Below are 16640 nucleotides of genomic sequence, written 5' to 3'. Positions count from 1 at the left end.
TATTCACTGTACGGACGTGAGAGTAGAATCAATCTGCTCATCTAAGTTGATTCTGCTGTACTTCCAAAATGAACCATTCCTATAAAATGAAACATAGCTATAAAATGACAGTTATGACATCAGAATAACAACAGAAAAGGCTGAGCCTGAAGACTATAATATTCTCCATGTCTTTGTGGGATACTGTAAAACCAGTTTGCCTTGTCCAGCATCTAATAAAGTGAGTCACCTACACACATCTACAGGTCCTTGTGTAAACCATTAAATCTAGCATAACAAATTTACCACACGTAACCAGTAAAAATGCAATAAAAACACAGCTTAAAAGTCCATTGTGGAAGTGAAGGAGAAGTCTCTAATCTCTCAGCTCTTTGTAAACCTTGAGACACCAAAAGCGGGTAGAACATGGAGCAGACCCTGCCTTAGCCTCAGGCTGAAAGCAAGGCTGCAGACAGAAAGAGTGTTTATACACAAGTCTGAGCACTCACAGTTACGTGACCCTGTGTGTGTGTGTGTGTGTGTCTATATGTTATCAAGAGGAAGCGATTATGACTTGTTCAAGGGGAAACCTCCACTTCAGCTGCTATTGTTCAGCCCTTCCTGCTGGTTACAGAGGAAGACGTGACTCCATCACTGTCTGCCTCACTTTCTCTCTTCTGTTCATTTAGCTGCTCTGATACAAAAACCTAAATTCAGACTTTTATAGAAACCAATTTACTCTGCAGTTCGGCTGATATAAAGATTCATTGTGAATTCACAGGATTTCCGTTGATTCAGCAATACATCAGATTTCATCACATTAACCTCAACATACACTCACATGCAGGTTTCATGCAGTTATGTTATGCTGCCATCTTTTGTCTAAGTGTGTCAGTCTCACTTTATTCTCTATGTAGCATTTAGATTATTATTATTATTATTATTATTATTATTATTATTATTATTATTCGTTAGTAGTAGTAGTAGTAGGTTGTTGGTTCTTTATGATATAGAATTTTATACATAAAGCCAATAAATTAATAGAAATCTTTTTCTACATATTCTCCAAAGTAAAGTCAAACCTAGGTGGCGCTGCAGGGAAAATTGTTTGGTTATTAGTCTCAAACGCGCACAGCTGCGCGTGCATAAATCAATATGGGCATCACATCAATCACAGGAGATTAGATTCACCTGAGGCCGCTCGGCCTCTTATAACCTCCGTGAGAAAGGTTTCAGTAAGTTTTCAGTGTGAGTGAAGCAGAGAGGAAGTGTCCGCCGTGCGTAAAAGTCCACCATGCCCACCAAGAATGTCACTGAACAGCGGATCACCAAATTCAAAAACAAGGGGAAAGATCCGACAGTGAGTTAATCAGTGTTCTAATTGATCAAGGCCATGCGTATTAATACTTTCATCGACACTGCATCTTGGCCTCTTGCAGAAACTTCGAGAAAAAAGGATCTCGGAGTGCGTGGAGCTGCGCAAAGCGCACAAGGATGAAAGTTTCTTGAAGAGAAGGAATCTGACGCTGTCGTCTCTCCCGGACGAGGAAGCCCTCTCTCCTGACGCCAAGGTCAGGTCACAGAAACCTTTTACGATTTCACTCAAACAAGTGGAGCGTCTAACGGCGTGTGTGTCGTTTAGGTGACCCCTTTATCCATCGAGAATATAATCAAAGACGTGAACAGCGACCACAAGGAGTCCCAAACCAGAGGCTGTCAGGCAGCCAGGTGAGTCATCAGAAATGATTACATCTCTCAGTGGTGGACTCGTAAAATAAACCCACTAGTGTCTGACATGTTTTCTCCACTAGAGGGGCCCCCTATTGCATTTCATCATGTTTCAGCTGCCACAGGGGGCATCCAAGAGGGCACTTTTTCAAACATGGCGGCACATGGCGCCAGAGTAAACAAGTGTTACTTAATCTCTGTATAAACAAGTAATTTGTTGCCTAACATATGAAGGAGGTAGGAGGAAACACTGTAAAATGTAGATTGTAGTCTTGTTTTCTCCACCCTTCTCTCAGGAAGCTGCTTTCTCAGGAGCGTAACCCTCCTCTGAAGGAGATCATAGATGCAGGTCTGTTGTCCCGCTTTGTGGCCTTCCTGGGTATGGATGATGAGCCCACTCTGCAGTTTGAAGCAGCTTGGGCTCTTACAAACATCGCCTCTGGAACATCTTGGCATACTCAGCAGGTGTAAATTCAGTACTGAACTCCTAGCCTACTGTTTAATGTGACTGATTCCATTTACTGCAACTTAGGTAAAATGAACAGAAAGTTTTGTCTCTAACATGAAATAGACGTTAACTAAATGTACTTCAGTCTCGGTGGCTTGAAAATTGTGTATTTCTGTCTCAGGTGGTGGAACACGGGGCTGTTCCTGCTTTCATCTCCTTGCTGGCCTCACCGATGTTGCACATCAGTGAACAGGCTGTTTGGGCTCTTGGAAACATTGCAGGTAAAATGTTAATGTTTTCTATTGCCATCATGTCAGAATTTGACTTTGGATTAAAACGACTGGTAAATTGGCATGTTTAATAAAGAAAATGGCTTCCAAAAGCCCAATATTTGGACTCTTGCCCCACACTGGTAATTAAACGATGGACTGCCTCCACCAAAAATGTCACTGAACAGCAGATCACTAAATTCAAACAAGGGGAAAGATCTGACTCATGTCTTGACTGTAAATAAAGGGCTCAGTGTTGACAAAGGGTGGTTCAAATAAAAACTGCAGCTTTCACTGTTGCTTGCTGTACTAATGGCAGCAAATGTAACTGCTTGACAGGTGACGGTCCAGCTTATCGGGACGTCCTGATTGAGTGCAATGTTATCCCAGCCTTACTGGCCCGCGTCTCCCCAGACACACCAGTAAGTCAAATTTTGAAGGCCAGCTCCAACTATGAACTCAAGATTGTATGTACAGAGAGGGCACATTTATTCTTGTCCTCTGAAAAACAGGCCTACTTCCACCAAATGTACTCGTAACATTGTCGATTGGTGAATGGACAAGGTTTTATTTTTTTTCCTTTAATTCCAAACACTTAATCTTTGTTATGCTCATAGCAGCTAATGTGGCACAGAGGAGGTGTGGGCTACAGGGCTCTGGTAATGCTATGTTCATGTCATATTGGAATATCATAAATACCTCAACATCAATGTTATAATTACAACTTGGAAGTTTTTCTAAACATGTCTGACTCAAATTTGCAGTTATTTGAGTGTCTCAAAGCCCAATACTGCTCAATGTTATTAAACCTGGTCGTATTTGAGAGTGATATATTGTCCATCCTCAACACGACCAACTCTGTAACATGAACACTTGCAAGCCGCTGACATGAGAATGATCCCATCTTTCCATGTTTTTTTTTTTTTTTTTTTTTTTGGTTATTCCATACCTCCACATTTTCAAGACCTGTAAACAGACTTTTGTGTAAAATCAGAGTTCTCATTAACTTTTCCTCAGCTGTGGGCCAGAAGTGTAAGTTGTTGTACAGTCCTGTTGGTCATAGCGCTTTACCACTTCAGGTTGGCTACCTGCGTAACCTAACGTGGACGCTGTCCAACTTGTGTCGGAATAAGAACCCGTGCCCACCGCTGTCTGCAGTCCTGCAGGTAAATGCTTGGTAAAAAGCTTTACAATAGTATCTCAGCTGCTGCTACAATACCAGCAAGATGCTTAAAGTGCTGTCACTGTCATTCCTTCAGGTGCTTCCCTCTTTGATCCAGCTGCTCCATCTCAGTGATAAGGACATCTTGTCTGATGCATGCTGGGCAATCTCCTACCTCTCAGATGGTGACAATGACCGTATTGATGTTGTAGTGAGAACTGGCATTGTCCCTCGGCTGGTGGAGCTCCTGAGCCACGAGGAGCTCAGTGTCATGGTAGTGTTCTTGGATCATTCTTAACACAGAGTAGAACCTAACCTTAAACCTGCTGTGGTGAGGTGATTAGTTTCCTGCCTTATGACCTGCAGACTCCGGCTCTCCGCTCCATCGGAAACATAGTGAGCGGCTCAGACATGCAGACGCAGATGGCGGTTGATGCCGGAGTTCTGAACATCCTGCCACAGCTGATGAGGCATTCAAAGGCCAGTGTACAAAAGGAGGCAGCATGGGCGTTGTCCAACATCGCTGCAGGACCTTGTCAGCAAATCCAACAGGTCATCACCTGTGGCTTGCTCCCCCCTCTGGTAGAACAGCTCAGAAATGTGAGTAGGTGAACAGTACGAGTGCTCAGCATATGAAATGACTTGGATTGTGTAACCAATGATTTATCTTTATAGACCTTTATCAGACATCTTGGCATGACGCAGTATGACAAACTCAGGTGTAAATGATAAAATGAATGATGGCTCCACTCATAAGCTGCTTCAGTCTCGGGGTCCTCATGCATGTTGGCTCACTGTCAAAATGTCAGACAGCAATGGTACTAAACTATTTTCTGACTGAATTCTAAACAGCTACAACTTTTTTTTTGTGCATGCTGCTATGTTCGACTTGACTTGTGACAACAAGCAGCATCTCAGGAATGCAATGCCCATTAAAAGCCTTCAAAGTGGTTGAATATCAGTGTTCAAAATGGTCATCGGGCCCTGCTGTCCTACATAAATAACCGACAAAATCAATTTCAAGTTTCTGAAAGTTATTTATAGCTTCCATAACTGGAAATGACTGTATGGTTCATGTAGTTTTACAACTTGTTTTTTAACTTGTAGCTTAAAAGTTGAAACATGACCACCACTAATCACTTTTGTTTTAAAGTCTCGTTTGTGGACTGTTTTACATGGTCCAGGGATTTACAAATGCGGCTCTCCCATGAATGTGGATCTCAAATTTTAACTTTTCATTGGCTAAGATAAATGCCCCAATTTCAGCTTTGATATGCTTTTCATATCAACTGGATTTTTATTTCTTAATGACATTTTTCTCAACACAAATGCTTCATGTTTCAGTTCTACTGAAATTAAAAATCAATTTGAAGATGCATGGTCTTCACTGGATAGTGACAAATGGTTACATTGGTATGGTCAATCTTTCTCAGGGAGACTTCAAGACTCAAAGGGAGGCTGTGTGGGCAGTGACAAACTTCACCAGTGGGGGCACTGTGGAGCAGGTGGTCGATCTGGTGCAGAGTGGAGCTCTCGAGGCAGTAATCAACCTGCTGCAGGTCAAAGACCCTAAAGTCATTCTAGTCATACTGGAGGCAATCAACAACATCTTCATGGTGAGGAAAACACTGATCAACTGTCAATATCTTACTGGTTTAAAGTTTGACCCAGAACTTGAACTGGGCAGATGATCAGATGGTTGCAGTTAATGAATAAATGTCTTTCAGGCTGCAGAGAAAATGGGTGAAACAGAAAAGCTAAGCCTGTTGGTTGAAGAGCTGGGAGGACTGGACCGCATTGAGATGCTGCAGAACCACGACAATGATATGGTGTACCAGGCGGCACATAACCTCATAGAGAAATATTTTAGTGATGTAAGCAGCTGAATGCATGGCAAATGACATACATCTAACACTCACGTGCATTTCAAGTGATGACAACTTGATGCATGTCCACGTTATTTTCAAGGGGTTTCCCCACGCACATCTAGACATGTAGTTTTTGTAAAAACTCACTTTTCTTTTCCTTCTAGGGTGAGATCGAGGGAGTAAAGGTCGACGCTACAGAGGATGCGTTTGTGTTTAAGAGCTCTGATGTTCAGAGAGCGTTTGAATTTTAAGCTCAAACTTGATGATTGTACAGTATGTGATTCTTGTTGAAAGTAAATAAATTGTTATACTATTGATTCACTGGAAGTATATTTGATGCCTCAAACTGAAGTGTAAATACGTTGTCAGGATTTGAATTTGCTCAGCAAAAGGTTACTTGTCTAATGATTCACATTCATGCAGGTCATGGTACTCCTAAGTGCTTTGAAAGGCAACTGGATGAGAAGCAAAACCTCCTCCTAGAACCTCAAGCAAGAGGCTCCAGTTCTGGCTGGCGGTGAGTCCCAGTCATTTATCCCCTTGCAGGATCATTCTCTCCCTGGGCATCATTAGTCACTAAAGAGTCATTGACCACCTGGCCATCATGTGAGTCACTGGGGGTCATGAGTCATGGTGTGAATGGGAGTTAAGACACCCGGGGAAGGATCTCAGGAGTGCATTGAGTGGTGTCGTAGACCAATGCAGTGAGGAATGCACAGACTTGTCCACTGGGGAAAGAAAACTGCTGCACAAGTGCATGGCACAACCGAGCTAGCACCTCAGGTTAACTCAGCAGTCCACCTGCATCTTCTGGACGAGGGATGCTCATTTGTGGACTATGTACAAATTTTCAAATTGATCTACATCAAACTGGAACTACCATCACTGAACAGAGGACATGGTCTACAACACCACTTAACAGCCACTTGCAATGCAGTCCTGAAATCCCACCCATTCACACCATGACTGGTGTGACCCTAACAAATCGCGTGATAGTCAGGTGGGTCAACGACTCACATGTGACCTCAACGACTCCCAAGGAATGACCAAGCCTGCAAAAGGATAAATGACTGACTCACCGCCAGTCAGAACTGGAGAAGCCTCATGGATGAGAAGTGAAATGTCTTGTAGCACCTCAAGCAAGTCCAGTTGCCTTTGAAAAGCATTTAGAAATGAGTGACCTTTGGCTTCGAGGCAGCCAACAGGAATTTAAAAACTAATATTGGCCTGTCAAACTGGTTCACAATGAACTTGATTTTGTAGCTGAATAAATGTGCATCTCCAGCTGGATGTCTGCCACCATTTCAATAAAACTACCCTGACCGTTCCAAAAAAAACCCCCCAAACATTGAAAACCAACTAATTTTGAAAGACTGAATTTGCTGATCTATTTATTTACTGACTACTGGTTTTAGAAAAGGATAGCTCAGCAAGTAGTGAAAGGGACTTCCCAAGTAAGGGAAGTGGTTGATCTGAAGAGAGAGTTAAGTTTCACTTAAGACAGAACAAAAATGCAAACCTCACTTTTCCACTTCCAACTAAAAACATGACATAATTCATCCTTAATTTAATGTTACTAATGGCCACGATCTCATTTTGCTTCTCCCAAGAAAATGGATGTTTCAAATTGCAGTGTATTGTTTCCATTTGGATGTTTTGTATGGAATACCAATGCATTTTCTTTTGAACCTCTGTCTAAATTGTGATACCTCTTTAAGGGTTCTCCCAAATTGCAACAAACATTTTCTCATTAACTTACTGTAGCATCAAGCCATGCAGATAACGCCTCCAGTTAAATGTTTGGTGTGTGATGCACTGTCAGCAGTTTTTTATACTGATCATGTGCTACAAAGTATTTCTGGAAAATGTTCTCAGACATGCGTGTGGGTAAGTTAAACCAAAACCATCTACACGTGAATAAGGAATTTTTTTTTTCTTGTAATTTGGGTGAACCAACCCTTTTTAACCTTGCAGTTTCCATGTTTAGCCAGTCATGTTGGCTTCCACAAAAAGGAAATCTGGGAAATCTTTGACTTTAGGATTGACAGATGGTTTTTCACCCCATGACCCTTCCTCTACCCTGCACACACCCACTCCAAGCCTGATATAAAAGACGACTGGCATCATACAGACCAAACACCTCACTGGCTCTGACAGTTACAGCACCTGCTGCACCATTACCTGGTAAGATCAAATGGGTTGATTACACTGATCTGTGTATTGACTGGAACAAAAACTGACTCTTTTGTTTGTCTTTGTTGCAGGTATCTTCAGCCATGTTGAAGGGTCGTCTGTTGGTGTTTGTCCTCTGCAGCCTCTGTGAATGGACAAGACCTCTGAATGCAAAGACGGTAAGATTCAGTAACATGGAACAATATCCACTAATGTTACAGTATTTTACCTCCTTGTAATAGAACAGTTTTGCATCCTACAAAGTTAAGTAGGTTGTCTGAGAGTAATGCCTCCCCTCAGTGGTTTCAAAAGCAGTAAGTCTTGAAATACCTGAACTTAATTACCCTCAAAAGGCTAAGAAATCAATATTTGACAAGTTCAGCTTTGCAAATATGGAAACACTCAATCTGGATCATAGCTAGGATTGTTGAAATACGGAAGTCATAAGTCCAGGCCCCTCCACACCACATTCTGACCATATTTATGTTGTCATACATTTTCTTTTGGAACATGACAATTTAGATTCAGATACAGATCTATGCATAACAGTTAGTTGTCATGAGGATGACCACTCAGCCTGTCACAATACTTGTATCTGTAGCTCTGGAGGGAGCATTTCCAAATTTTGGCTTGCGCATTTATAACAAAGTCTGCATTACAAACTGGTGGCATGGAGTTTGAAAGACTTTGGCATTTAATTTATGAAAGACTGCATAATGGAAAATATAGGATTTCTAAGTCGAACTCCTACCTCCACCTCCTTTACCCTTGAGTCCCTTTATGGAAGTTCAATAATAAATTGCTAGTGTCCTTTCAAAAAACCTATTTTCTGCCAGAAAAAACAAATTCTGGTGGGAAATGCTGAATCCTTTTTGTTGGCTTTGAAGTAGTCCATTTTAACTGTATTAGGTGTAAATAAGGCTCAAAATAATTGATTACATTTTTTAAATCATTGTAGAGTACAAATTCCAAAGATGTTGCCGAAAACCCCAAATTCCCTGACAGGTTATGAAAGACCTCAGAGTTTTTAAATGCAGCTACAGCCCTGGTCTCAGTTGAAGAGGACTGTTTGTTGCAGCCTTGCATCTCGATAAACTACATTCTTATTTTTCCACAGTTGCCTGAACAGGGTACCATAAAAACCCTTTTGAGAAGTTCTGGTTCTGAGACATCATCACCACCACAGGAGGCTACAGTGGACCCATCTTCAGCATCTGAAGGTTCTGTGAATGTTCAGAATAGCTCTGCTCAGGCTTCCATACAGAAAGCTACAAATGCCTCACTGAAGCTACCTGGTGCCTCAGTGCAGGTTCCATCAGGGTTGTCCAGGATCAACCGAATCCCTCTGAGCTTGTCTCTGGACTCTGTTGACGACATGTATTACGGCTGCTCCCAGAAGATGCTGATCAGAGTGCAACGTCACTACATCCCGAGGAGCACCAGGGAAAGTCTGCACTCCACATACACAAAACTTTGTGCCCTCAAAGCCATGAGGAACAAGGACTTCTATGACCCACTGTCCTGGAATCACTTCAGGGCCTTGTGTGCCTACACAGCAGGGGCATATGACGACTTCAACCGAGCAGTTCGCAAGGGGAAGACCTCCTACAAGACCTCGTTTGAGTTCCACGCCCTCCACTTCCTGCTGTCGGACGCCATCCGGCTCCTAAAGCTCAATCAAAGGAGTTGCTACACCACCTACCGGAGAAGCAAACTGCTCTTCAGTGGGGAACCTGGACAAACCATCCGCTTTGGCTCCTTTGCCTCCAGCTCCCTCAACAAGGACCTGCGGCAGTTTGGACGGAGGAGCTGCTTTGAGATACACACATGTTTTGGTGCCTACCTCAAGTCCTACTCTGAGCTCGACTCAGACGAAGATGAAGTACTTATTCCTCCATATGAGATGTTCAGGATTGTCTCTGTGGACACATCAGGAGAGAATGATTTGCGCTGTGAGGTTGTCTACAAGCTTGAGACTGCTGGGGTTTACAGCAGTCTCAACTGCCAGGCAGTGGCAGCTTTTATTACACCGGTGTAATTACTGTCACCATTTTTATGCTTTGATGCCTTGAATTTACTGAAACATGACTTTTTTGAGATTGAAAGTCCTAAGCACGAGTTAGCCCAGTCATCATGAAATTGTAGCATGTTGAAGACTTTTTGTCCATTCAGGATTAAAAGTTGAAACTGAGTTCATGAAGTTTTTTGTTCAACTTGGAGACAGAAGTAGAAAAATAATCTCACCATAAGGTCCATTCAGTAGCTGCCCAGCAATTTTTTGTTTAACAGCGCAAAAGATCAACTACTGCATTGCAAGTAATGCACAACATAGAGCATGCTACAGAAGAATGTTAAGTCCATTTTTTTTTATTGCTTTTATTTGCATTTATGCCTTTTATTATTCAAGAATTTGTGAGTTTTTGTGACAGTAAATCTCAGGACATTCAAAAAGCAAGCTTGAAAATGGAGTTCGGTATGTTTAATCTGTAGAAGGCTGATAATCTACACCCTAAACACTCAGCAGGTTCACTCCACAAATAAGATGAGCAAACATAGCTTCACATTTAAAACATCTTTGATTTGTAATTATCAGTGATGAGTGATTTATAAAGAAATCTGCAGCTTGTACAGAAAAATAGAAACACAAACCTGGCCATGATGATATTAAGAAAGCATCTGCACTTTATTTTATTTACAATAAATATTACTATGGAAAAAGAAGCACTGTAGGTGTGGATGATTACAGGGTGAAAAACAGTACATGTCTAACTTTGAAATGCACTGGTTGACGTGAAGCTTAAATTGACAGTTTTAATACAAACTTTGATAGAAAAATTAATTTCACAAAGATATACCATATTTTACACATCTTTCACCTCATTCTAGTCTTTTAAGAAATCAAGTCCTGAGCACAGCACCAATCCTTTGTCACCAAATGAACATGTGATGAGTGAGCTTTAACATTGAGACATGACACTGAATACATCACGATGCATTTGACTGAATTCTGAGGACTCAGTCTGATCCAGCCACACATGTCCAAAAATGTGAAATCTTAAAAATGGACACCCTTCATATCAAAAATCATTTTTCTAAAAGCTAGCAGTGTTTCATTTTTAATGCTCATATCTGTTCTTGTTCAAGGGGCCACATTCACTATTTACGCAAGACAGTATTTTCAAGTTTCAATATTGCGCCTTCCTTGATTTGCCCGCTGTGAGGGGGAATCCCTATATGCTACAAAAGAAAGAGGAAGTGTAGCAATAGGCGGTGCACCCAAAAGGCAATCTGCAATTATTGCTAAAAATATACAGTTAAGCTGAGGTCAGCCACTGTTTAAAATACAAAATACTACTGACCTACAAAAATTCTTTGGCCCCTTATATTTGATCAGAACGGAGTCTTTTATTAGTGAGCCAGAAAGCAAATACCAGATGAAAAACAGGAAAAAGGGAATAGAAATAGAGGAATGGTTTGTCAAAGGCCTGGTTCCCTCATTGAAGCACCGAACATCTTCGACTGTAACAGTCAATCATTGTGTGTGTGTGTGTCTACATCTTCTCAAAGGTAAGTTCATGTCCGCAGGTGGTGCAGGTTTTCTTGTAAAGGTCCTCCTCTGGATCCACCACCACCTCTGGTCCATACTGATGTTGGTGAACGCTGGTGTCTTTGGTCCACATGCTGCTCCTCACTGCCCTGCGCAGCTCTGACACACAAACACAGACACATGAGCAGTGTTGAGGCACGCCTTCACAGTGGTCAAGATGAAAGAGGGCTGGGGCTGCTCAAAGGGGGTTCAATTCCAGTAGAGAAACAATGGCAAAATATTAAAAAAAAACAGTCCTTTTATGGCCAAAAACTGTTTGTAGTTTCAGTAGTTAACTACTCAAAAAATGTAAGTAAATGAACTACTTGAATCACTGTGCAAATACAATGAACCATCAGCAAGCTACTGCAAAATGTAGTTAAACTGCTAGTTTAATTACATGTACTGTAGTGAACTACTCCCCAGCCCTGCATACGACACATCAGTTGCTCATCCTACATGTTGATGTTTGGGTATTTTGGCTCACACGGGACACTGACCTTTGACCTTCTTGTTGAAGCGTTTCTGTTTCTGCACCTCTCTGTTCTCTTCCCTCGTCTCTCTGGCTTCCTCCAGAGCCTCCTCCGAACCCCACACCTCCATACATCTCTTCTCCACCTGGGCGCCCAAACACACACAGACTTAAAACATGCCAACTTACAGAACAATGAGGGGTTATTTAGCCTTTGACCAAAATGTACACAGCTTTGGTTCAGGGCCGCCCTGAACGATTCATTTCATTATTGACTGCTGAACATAGCCCCCACCTTCCAGTTCGTACCTGCAGTTTGAGGTAGAGCTTCATGTCTCCCCAGCGTGGGTTATGAGGGTTTTTCTTCAGTATAAACCTGAGGGGAGGTTCTCTCTTGTCCAGGTCACAGTCCTTCAGCAAGTAATGCTGCTTGGCCTCAGTTCTGGAGATCAACTTGTGCTTCTCCTCACTGTCTCTGAGTGAGAGAGAAGATCCCACTGTTAATCCATCTGATTGATTATCAGCCACATGACAACTAAGAAAGTGTTTTCATCTGATGAGAAACAGAAAAACGCCTCTATGAGCACTGGGTATCTGCAGGTTTCTGAATTTTTTATTAATTAAATCAACCTTAATCCTGTCTTGTATTAATCAGACAATGGCTTCTCTCTAACAGCACTTACTGAATTTAATCGGAATTTAAGGAGCATTATCAAAATTGGCATACAATATCTATTTAGGTATTTGTGCCATCATCTCCAGCAATTTTGGGCAAACCCAGAATATAAACATACAAATAATAATAAGGATATTTTGTCATATGTGTTGGTGATGTGAATTTATATTCCTTTACTTTCCAACTTTATCTGAACAAAAATATCACGTTAAGAATTTGTCATTGTCACTATTAATTGTAGTTGTACCAACTGTCTCTTTTTTGTTGTCTTTATTCTAACCAATAACATAACTCATAATCCATTAACGCATAAACAAACTAGTGAACGCATTTATAAACGCACCAATTAATACAGCGGTCGCCAACCTTTTTTGCGCCACGGACCGGTTTCAGGTAAAGCTATGATTTGCCGGACCGGCATAGAAACGAATAAAACAAATTATTAATAATAGAACTCACCATTGCCCTGAATGATGTTGATGTAATTAATGGGAGCCCTGCCCTTGTTTCTCTTCAACGAGACGGCTTCATCGCCTCATTTGCGAGACTGCCGCCACATATTACGCAGTGCGGACTTGGTGCGTGAGAATCACCTGAAGCGATAAATCCGTATTTTAAGTAGGACTGCTGATATTGTCTCTTAAATGCAGCTTTCTTTTTCTTGGAAGTTGCAGGCTCTTCTTCCTCTTCTGTCTCATAATTTGGCCTTTCCCCTTTTCCGAAGAAACTCTCCAGAGACGTTTATTTTTTACTCACTTTTGCCAGCTTGTGGGCTTACTTTTTTACTACCCTATCACGTGACTGAGACGAGCAGTTTGACACTCTGACGTGAACAGACACAGGCGGATGCGCCTAATTTTCTAAATATAACTTCTTTGAAACTTACTTTCAGGCTCCGATGATCGATAAAACTTTTTTTTTTTTGTTCAGTCTCTCTGTGCGGTTCGGTACCAAACGGCGGTTGGGGACCGCTGCTCTAACGTACTATTTACTGCACTGACTTCCTGTAACTTATCATTATCAGTGTGTGCGTGTGCCCGGTCCGATTATTATTAGTATGTGTGTGTCCCGGGTCGGATCCAGGGTAGGATCCTGGGTCTGGTCCCGAGTCCGTCCCGGAACTTTTCCGGGTCGGTCCCGGCAATGTTCCGGAAAATTTCCGGGTCGGTCCCGGGTAAGTTCCGGGTCGGTCCCGGAACTTTTCCGGGTCGGTCCCGGAAATGTCCCGGAAAATTTCCGGATCGGTCCCGGAATTTTCCCGGGTCGGTCCCGGCAATGTTCCGGAAAATTTCCGGGTCGGTCCCGGGTAAGTTCCGGGTCGGTCACGGCAAAGTCCCGGGAAATTTCCGGATCGGTCCCGGGTCGGACCCGATAGGTACCGGGTCGGATCCCGTGTCGGATGCTGAAAAACTGATTCATGCCTTTAGTTCAAGATGACTGACCCAGCTGTCATTATCATTATTATTATTATTAGTGTGTGTGTCCCGGGTCGGATCCGGTATTGATCCGGCCGGGATTGTTGATATTCTTATTCTTATTAGTGTGTCTGTCTCGGGTCAGATCCCGGGTCGGATCCCGGCCTGGGTTTTTGTTGTTACTATTATTAATATTATTATTATCATCATTAGTTTGTGTGTGTGTGTGTGTGTGTGTGTGTGTACCTGCACTTGTCACAGACGGACAGGTCAAAGCTGTTGCTGAGGTAAGAGTCCATAAAAGGTTTCTGACAATCGTCACACACCAGGTAGTCTGGCTCGATCACTGGAGCTGCAAACACAACAAAACACACACACACACACACACACACACACACACACACAGTCAACACATGTAAATAAGCATACATGCCATGCACGCACTTGCGCCCTCACACACACCTGGCTGATGCACAACCTTCCTGGTCCTCTGCTCTTGCTCTTCGTCCTCCTCCTCCTCGATGAAGAAGCCGGCACCGGAGTCGATGGTCTTGGAGACTTTGGCGGAGGTTGCTCCCTCCACCGCGGACAAAGGGCGGCTCGCTAGCCTGGCTTGCCGGAGCATCAACGCCCGCTGCCGGTTCCGTTCGATTTTAGCCCGCATCGCCGCAGAAAGCCCCGGTGTGGGACTCTGCTCTGGACCAGGACCGGCAGCATCCAGTCCACCAGAGTCTGACGGGTCCATGCTGCTTGTTCAGGAAGACTTGAAAGGATTCCGAACACCACGTCGTGTTTTGATCCATCCAAAGTTCACGGTTGTTGTTACGAAAGTAACTACGATATACTTCCGGCTTCTTCTTCTTCTTCTTCTTCTTCTTCTTCTTCTTCTTCTTCTTCTTCTTCTTCTTCTTCTTCTTCTTCTTCTTCTTCTTCTTCTTCTTCTTCTTCTTCTTCTTCTTCTTCTTCTTCTTTTAATTTCTAACTTGTAGGTGCATTACCGCCACCCCCTGCTTCGGAATGTGAATGAAGGAATGTGAAAAAAAAGTCTGTTGTATTTGTCACTTGACAAGTTCATTGTAAATGCAGTCGTTTTAAAATTTATTTTGAAATACATGTTTTTGTTCTGAAATTAGTGAAAAAACAGGAAGTAGCGTGTGTTAGTTCCATAAGCTTCACACAGAGACCGAGGAGCACCTGTCTGCTAGTTCGTCTCCCTCTTTTTTTTGTTTATCACTCCATGCTTTGTGAACTGTGTGAATGAAGTTTATGAGAGGTTCCTGATGAAGAAAGTATTTTGACCGTGAAGACTGCCACTGGGGAATGACTTTAGGCTAAAGTGGTTAGTGTTGCTTGATGTATTCTTATCGGTATTAGCTATGGTGCTAAGCCACGTTATTTAACTGATGTTGTCTTATTTTGTCTACTTGAACATTTAGTTCTACGGTGTTGGCGTTAATAAACATCTGTAAAAGGAACCGGAGTCTCGCCTTCAATCAATGGGCTGCATATTCATTACTGTCTTCATATTAAAAATGTGAAATCCAGCTTTAGATTCTTCTTTTATTTTCTTCTGTTTTAAACCAGTAGGTTTTATTTTTATTGCAGGGTAGTTTCACATATTTTTTTAAGTCTGTCTTAAAAATATTCACATGCATTCACTTTTATTAAAATATATATTTTTTTGTTGCTGTAATTGTTCCCTCTGTCCACGCCAGCCACTAAGAAATTCTATCTTGCAGGAATTTCTATGTAAGTGATGGGAGACAAAGTCCGCAGTTGTCATTGTTTGTAGAACTGCTTTCTAAAATTCAGCTGAAGCTAATATGATGGCTTGAATGGCTTCAGCAGTCTGGGTTAGTCAAATGTATCTGGGCAACTTTTCTGTCCAGAAGTGAAAGCTCTGCTCTCCCTGTATGATGCTCCAGATCCATGGACATACCTTTCGTATGTACCTTCAAGTGGGAGTGGGAGTATAGCTACTTTAACATGTTGTGAGGAGGCTGTTCATTTTAATTGCATTCCTGCAAACCTTCTGTTGCATGGTGTTGTTCTCCGTGTCCCTTTCCAAGGTCGGTCTCAGAAAATTTTCGGATCAGTCCCGGAACTTTCCTGGGTCGGTCCTGGCAATGTCCCGGAAAATTTCCAGGTCGGTCCCGGGTAAGTTCCGTGTCGGTCCCGGCAATGTCCCGGAAAATTTCCGGGTCGGTCCCGGGTAAGTTCCGTGTCGGTCACGGCAATGTCCCAGCAAAGTTCCAGGTCGGTCCCGGGTCGGACCCGTACCGCGTTGGATCCCGGGTCGCGGATGCTGAAAAACTGATTCATGCCTTTAATTCAAGCTGACTGGCCCAGCTGTTATTATCATCATTATTATTATCATCAGTGTGTGTGTCCCGGGTCAGATCCCGGCCCGGGTTGTTGTTATCATTATTATTATTATTATTATTATTATTATTATTATTATTATTATTATTATTATTGGTGTGTGTTATTTTGTGTTCTAATGGCATCTTTGCTGTCACAACCCGCAAGGCTGAAATCAGGGTCGATATTACTTCACTTACTGCCCTAAACCATGTCTTGCCATGCCTCCAAGTTTTTAGCTCTTCTTCTATTGACGTAATACTGAAAGTTAGGATACTTTCATATGAGAAAATGACTGACACAGGTATATGAAGTGATGCAGGTAAGGGAGTTTGTCCGGGATCGTTGCTTGCTTGTTCATTGGCAGACAGGTACAGGATAGCGAGTGAGTCCTCAGATGTCATTGAAAAGAAGCGGAGCAGTGAGTGCGTCTTTTATTGGCTGTCCTCAGGTGTCCATTGAATCCCTGTTGCATCACGCTGATCATGGCTGCAGGCCATGCAT

The 16640-nt window shown here is 42.5% G+C and overlaps 3 protein-coding genes across 3 annotated transcripts; 2 read left to right on the top strand and 1 right to left on the bottom strand.

Moving 5' to 3' along the window:
- Nucleotides 1-1273: 1273 nt before the first annotated feature.
- Nucleotides 1274-5771, top strand: kpna7 (karyopherin alpha 7 (importin alpha 8)). Its single transcript, XM_076727560.1, has 12 exons — nucleotides 1274-1339; nucleotides 1419-1550; nucleotides 1622-1707; nucleotides 2004-2172; nucleotides 2337-2436; nucleotides 2764-2846; nucleotides 3504-3590; nucleotides 3684-3860; nucleotides 3953-4186; nucleotides 5020-5202; nucleotides 5314-5460; nucleotides 5619-5771. Exons 1-12 carry the CDS (start codon nucleotides 1274-1276, stop codon nucleotides 5703-5705), a joined length of 1551 nt encoding a protein of 516 aa, XP_076583675.1. The 3' UTR covers nucleotides 5706-5771.
- Nucleotides 5772-7598: 1827 nt separating this feature from the next.
- LOC143319302 (NAD(P)(+)--arginine ADP-ribosyltransferase 1-like) lies at nucleotides 7599-9739 on the top strand. Its single transcript, XM_076728146.1, has 3 exons — nucleotides 7599-7638; nucleotides 7719-7805; nucleotides 8744-9739. Exons 2-3 carry the CDS (start codon nucleotides 7731-7733, stop codon nucleotides 9662-9664), a joined length of 996 nt encoding a protein of 331 aa, XP_076584261.1. The 5' UTR covers nucleotides 7599-7638; nucleotides 7719-7730; the 3' UTR covers nucleotides 9665-9739.
- A 548-nt stretch (nucleotides 9740-10287) lies between these two features.
- xpa (xeroderma pigmentosum, complementation group A) lies at nucleotides 10288-14644 on the bottom strand. The gene is made up of 5 exons (XM_076728147.1): nucleotides 14238-14644; nucleotides 14022-14127; nucleotides 11994-12159; nucleotides 11713-11830; nucleotides 10288-11332 (listed from the first exon to the last, which is right to left on the bottom strand). The coding sequence occupies exons 1-5, from the start codon at nucleotides 14518-14520 to the stop codon at nucleotides 11178-11180; spliced, it is 828 nt and encodes a 275-aa protein (XP_076584262.1). The 5' UTR covers nucleotides 14521-14644; the 3' UTR covers nucleotides 10288-11177.
- Nucleotides 14645-16640: the final 1996 nt, after the last annotated feature.

Source organism: Chaetodon auriga, chromosome 4, assembly GCF_051107435.1.
Source record: "Chaetodon auriga isolate fChaAug3 chromosome 4, fChaAug3.hap1, whole genome shotgun sequence".
In the NCBI taxonomy this organism is placed as follows: Eukaryota; Metazoa; Chordata; class Actinopteri; order Chaetodontiformes; family Chaetodontidae; genus Chaetodon; species Chaetodon auriga.
This window is presented reverse-complemented; position numbering and strand designations above follow the sequence as displayed.

What these genes read in the sequence shown, in the direction of transcription:
- LOC143319302 (XM_076728146.1), top strand. Translation starts at nt 7,731, where the DNA reads ATGTTGAAGGGTCGTCTGTTGGTGTTTGTCCTCTGCAGCCTCTGTGAA. An exon ending in GACCTCTGAATGCAAAGACG is followed by an intron (nt 7,806 to 8,743) that starts GTAAGATTCAGT and finishes ATTTTTCCACAG; the next exon opens with TTGCCTGAACAGGGTACCAT.
- xpa (XM_076728147.1), bottom strand. Translation starts at nt 14,520, where the DNA reads ATGGACCCGTCAGACTCTGGTGGACTGGATGCTGCCGGTCCTGGTCCA. An exon ending in TCCGTCTGTGACAAGTGCAG is followed by an intron (nt 12,160 to 14,021) that starts GTACACACACAC and finishes TCTCTCACTCAG; the next exon opens with AGACAGTGAGGAGAAGCACA. An exon ending in AGCTCTACCTCAAACTGCAG is followed by an intron (nt 11,831 to 11,993) that starts GTACGAACTGGA and finishes TTGGGCGCCCAG; the next exon opens with GTGGAGAAGAGATGTATGGA.
- kpna7 (XM_076727560.1), top strand. Translation starts at nt 1,274, where the DNA reads ATGCCCACCAAGAATGTCACTGAACAGCGGATCACCAAATTCAAAAAC. An exon ending in ACAAGGGGAAAGATCCGACA is followed by an intron (nt 1,340 to 1,418) that starts GTGAGTTAATCA and finishes GGCCTCTTGCAG; the next exon opens with AAACTTCGAGAAAAAAGGAT. An exon ending in CATCTTGGCATACTCAGCAG is followed by an intron (nt 2,173 to 2,336) that starts GTGTAAATTCAG and finishes TTTCTGTCTCAG; the next exon opens with GTGGTGGAACACGGGGCTGT.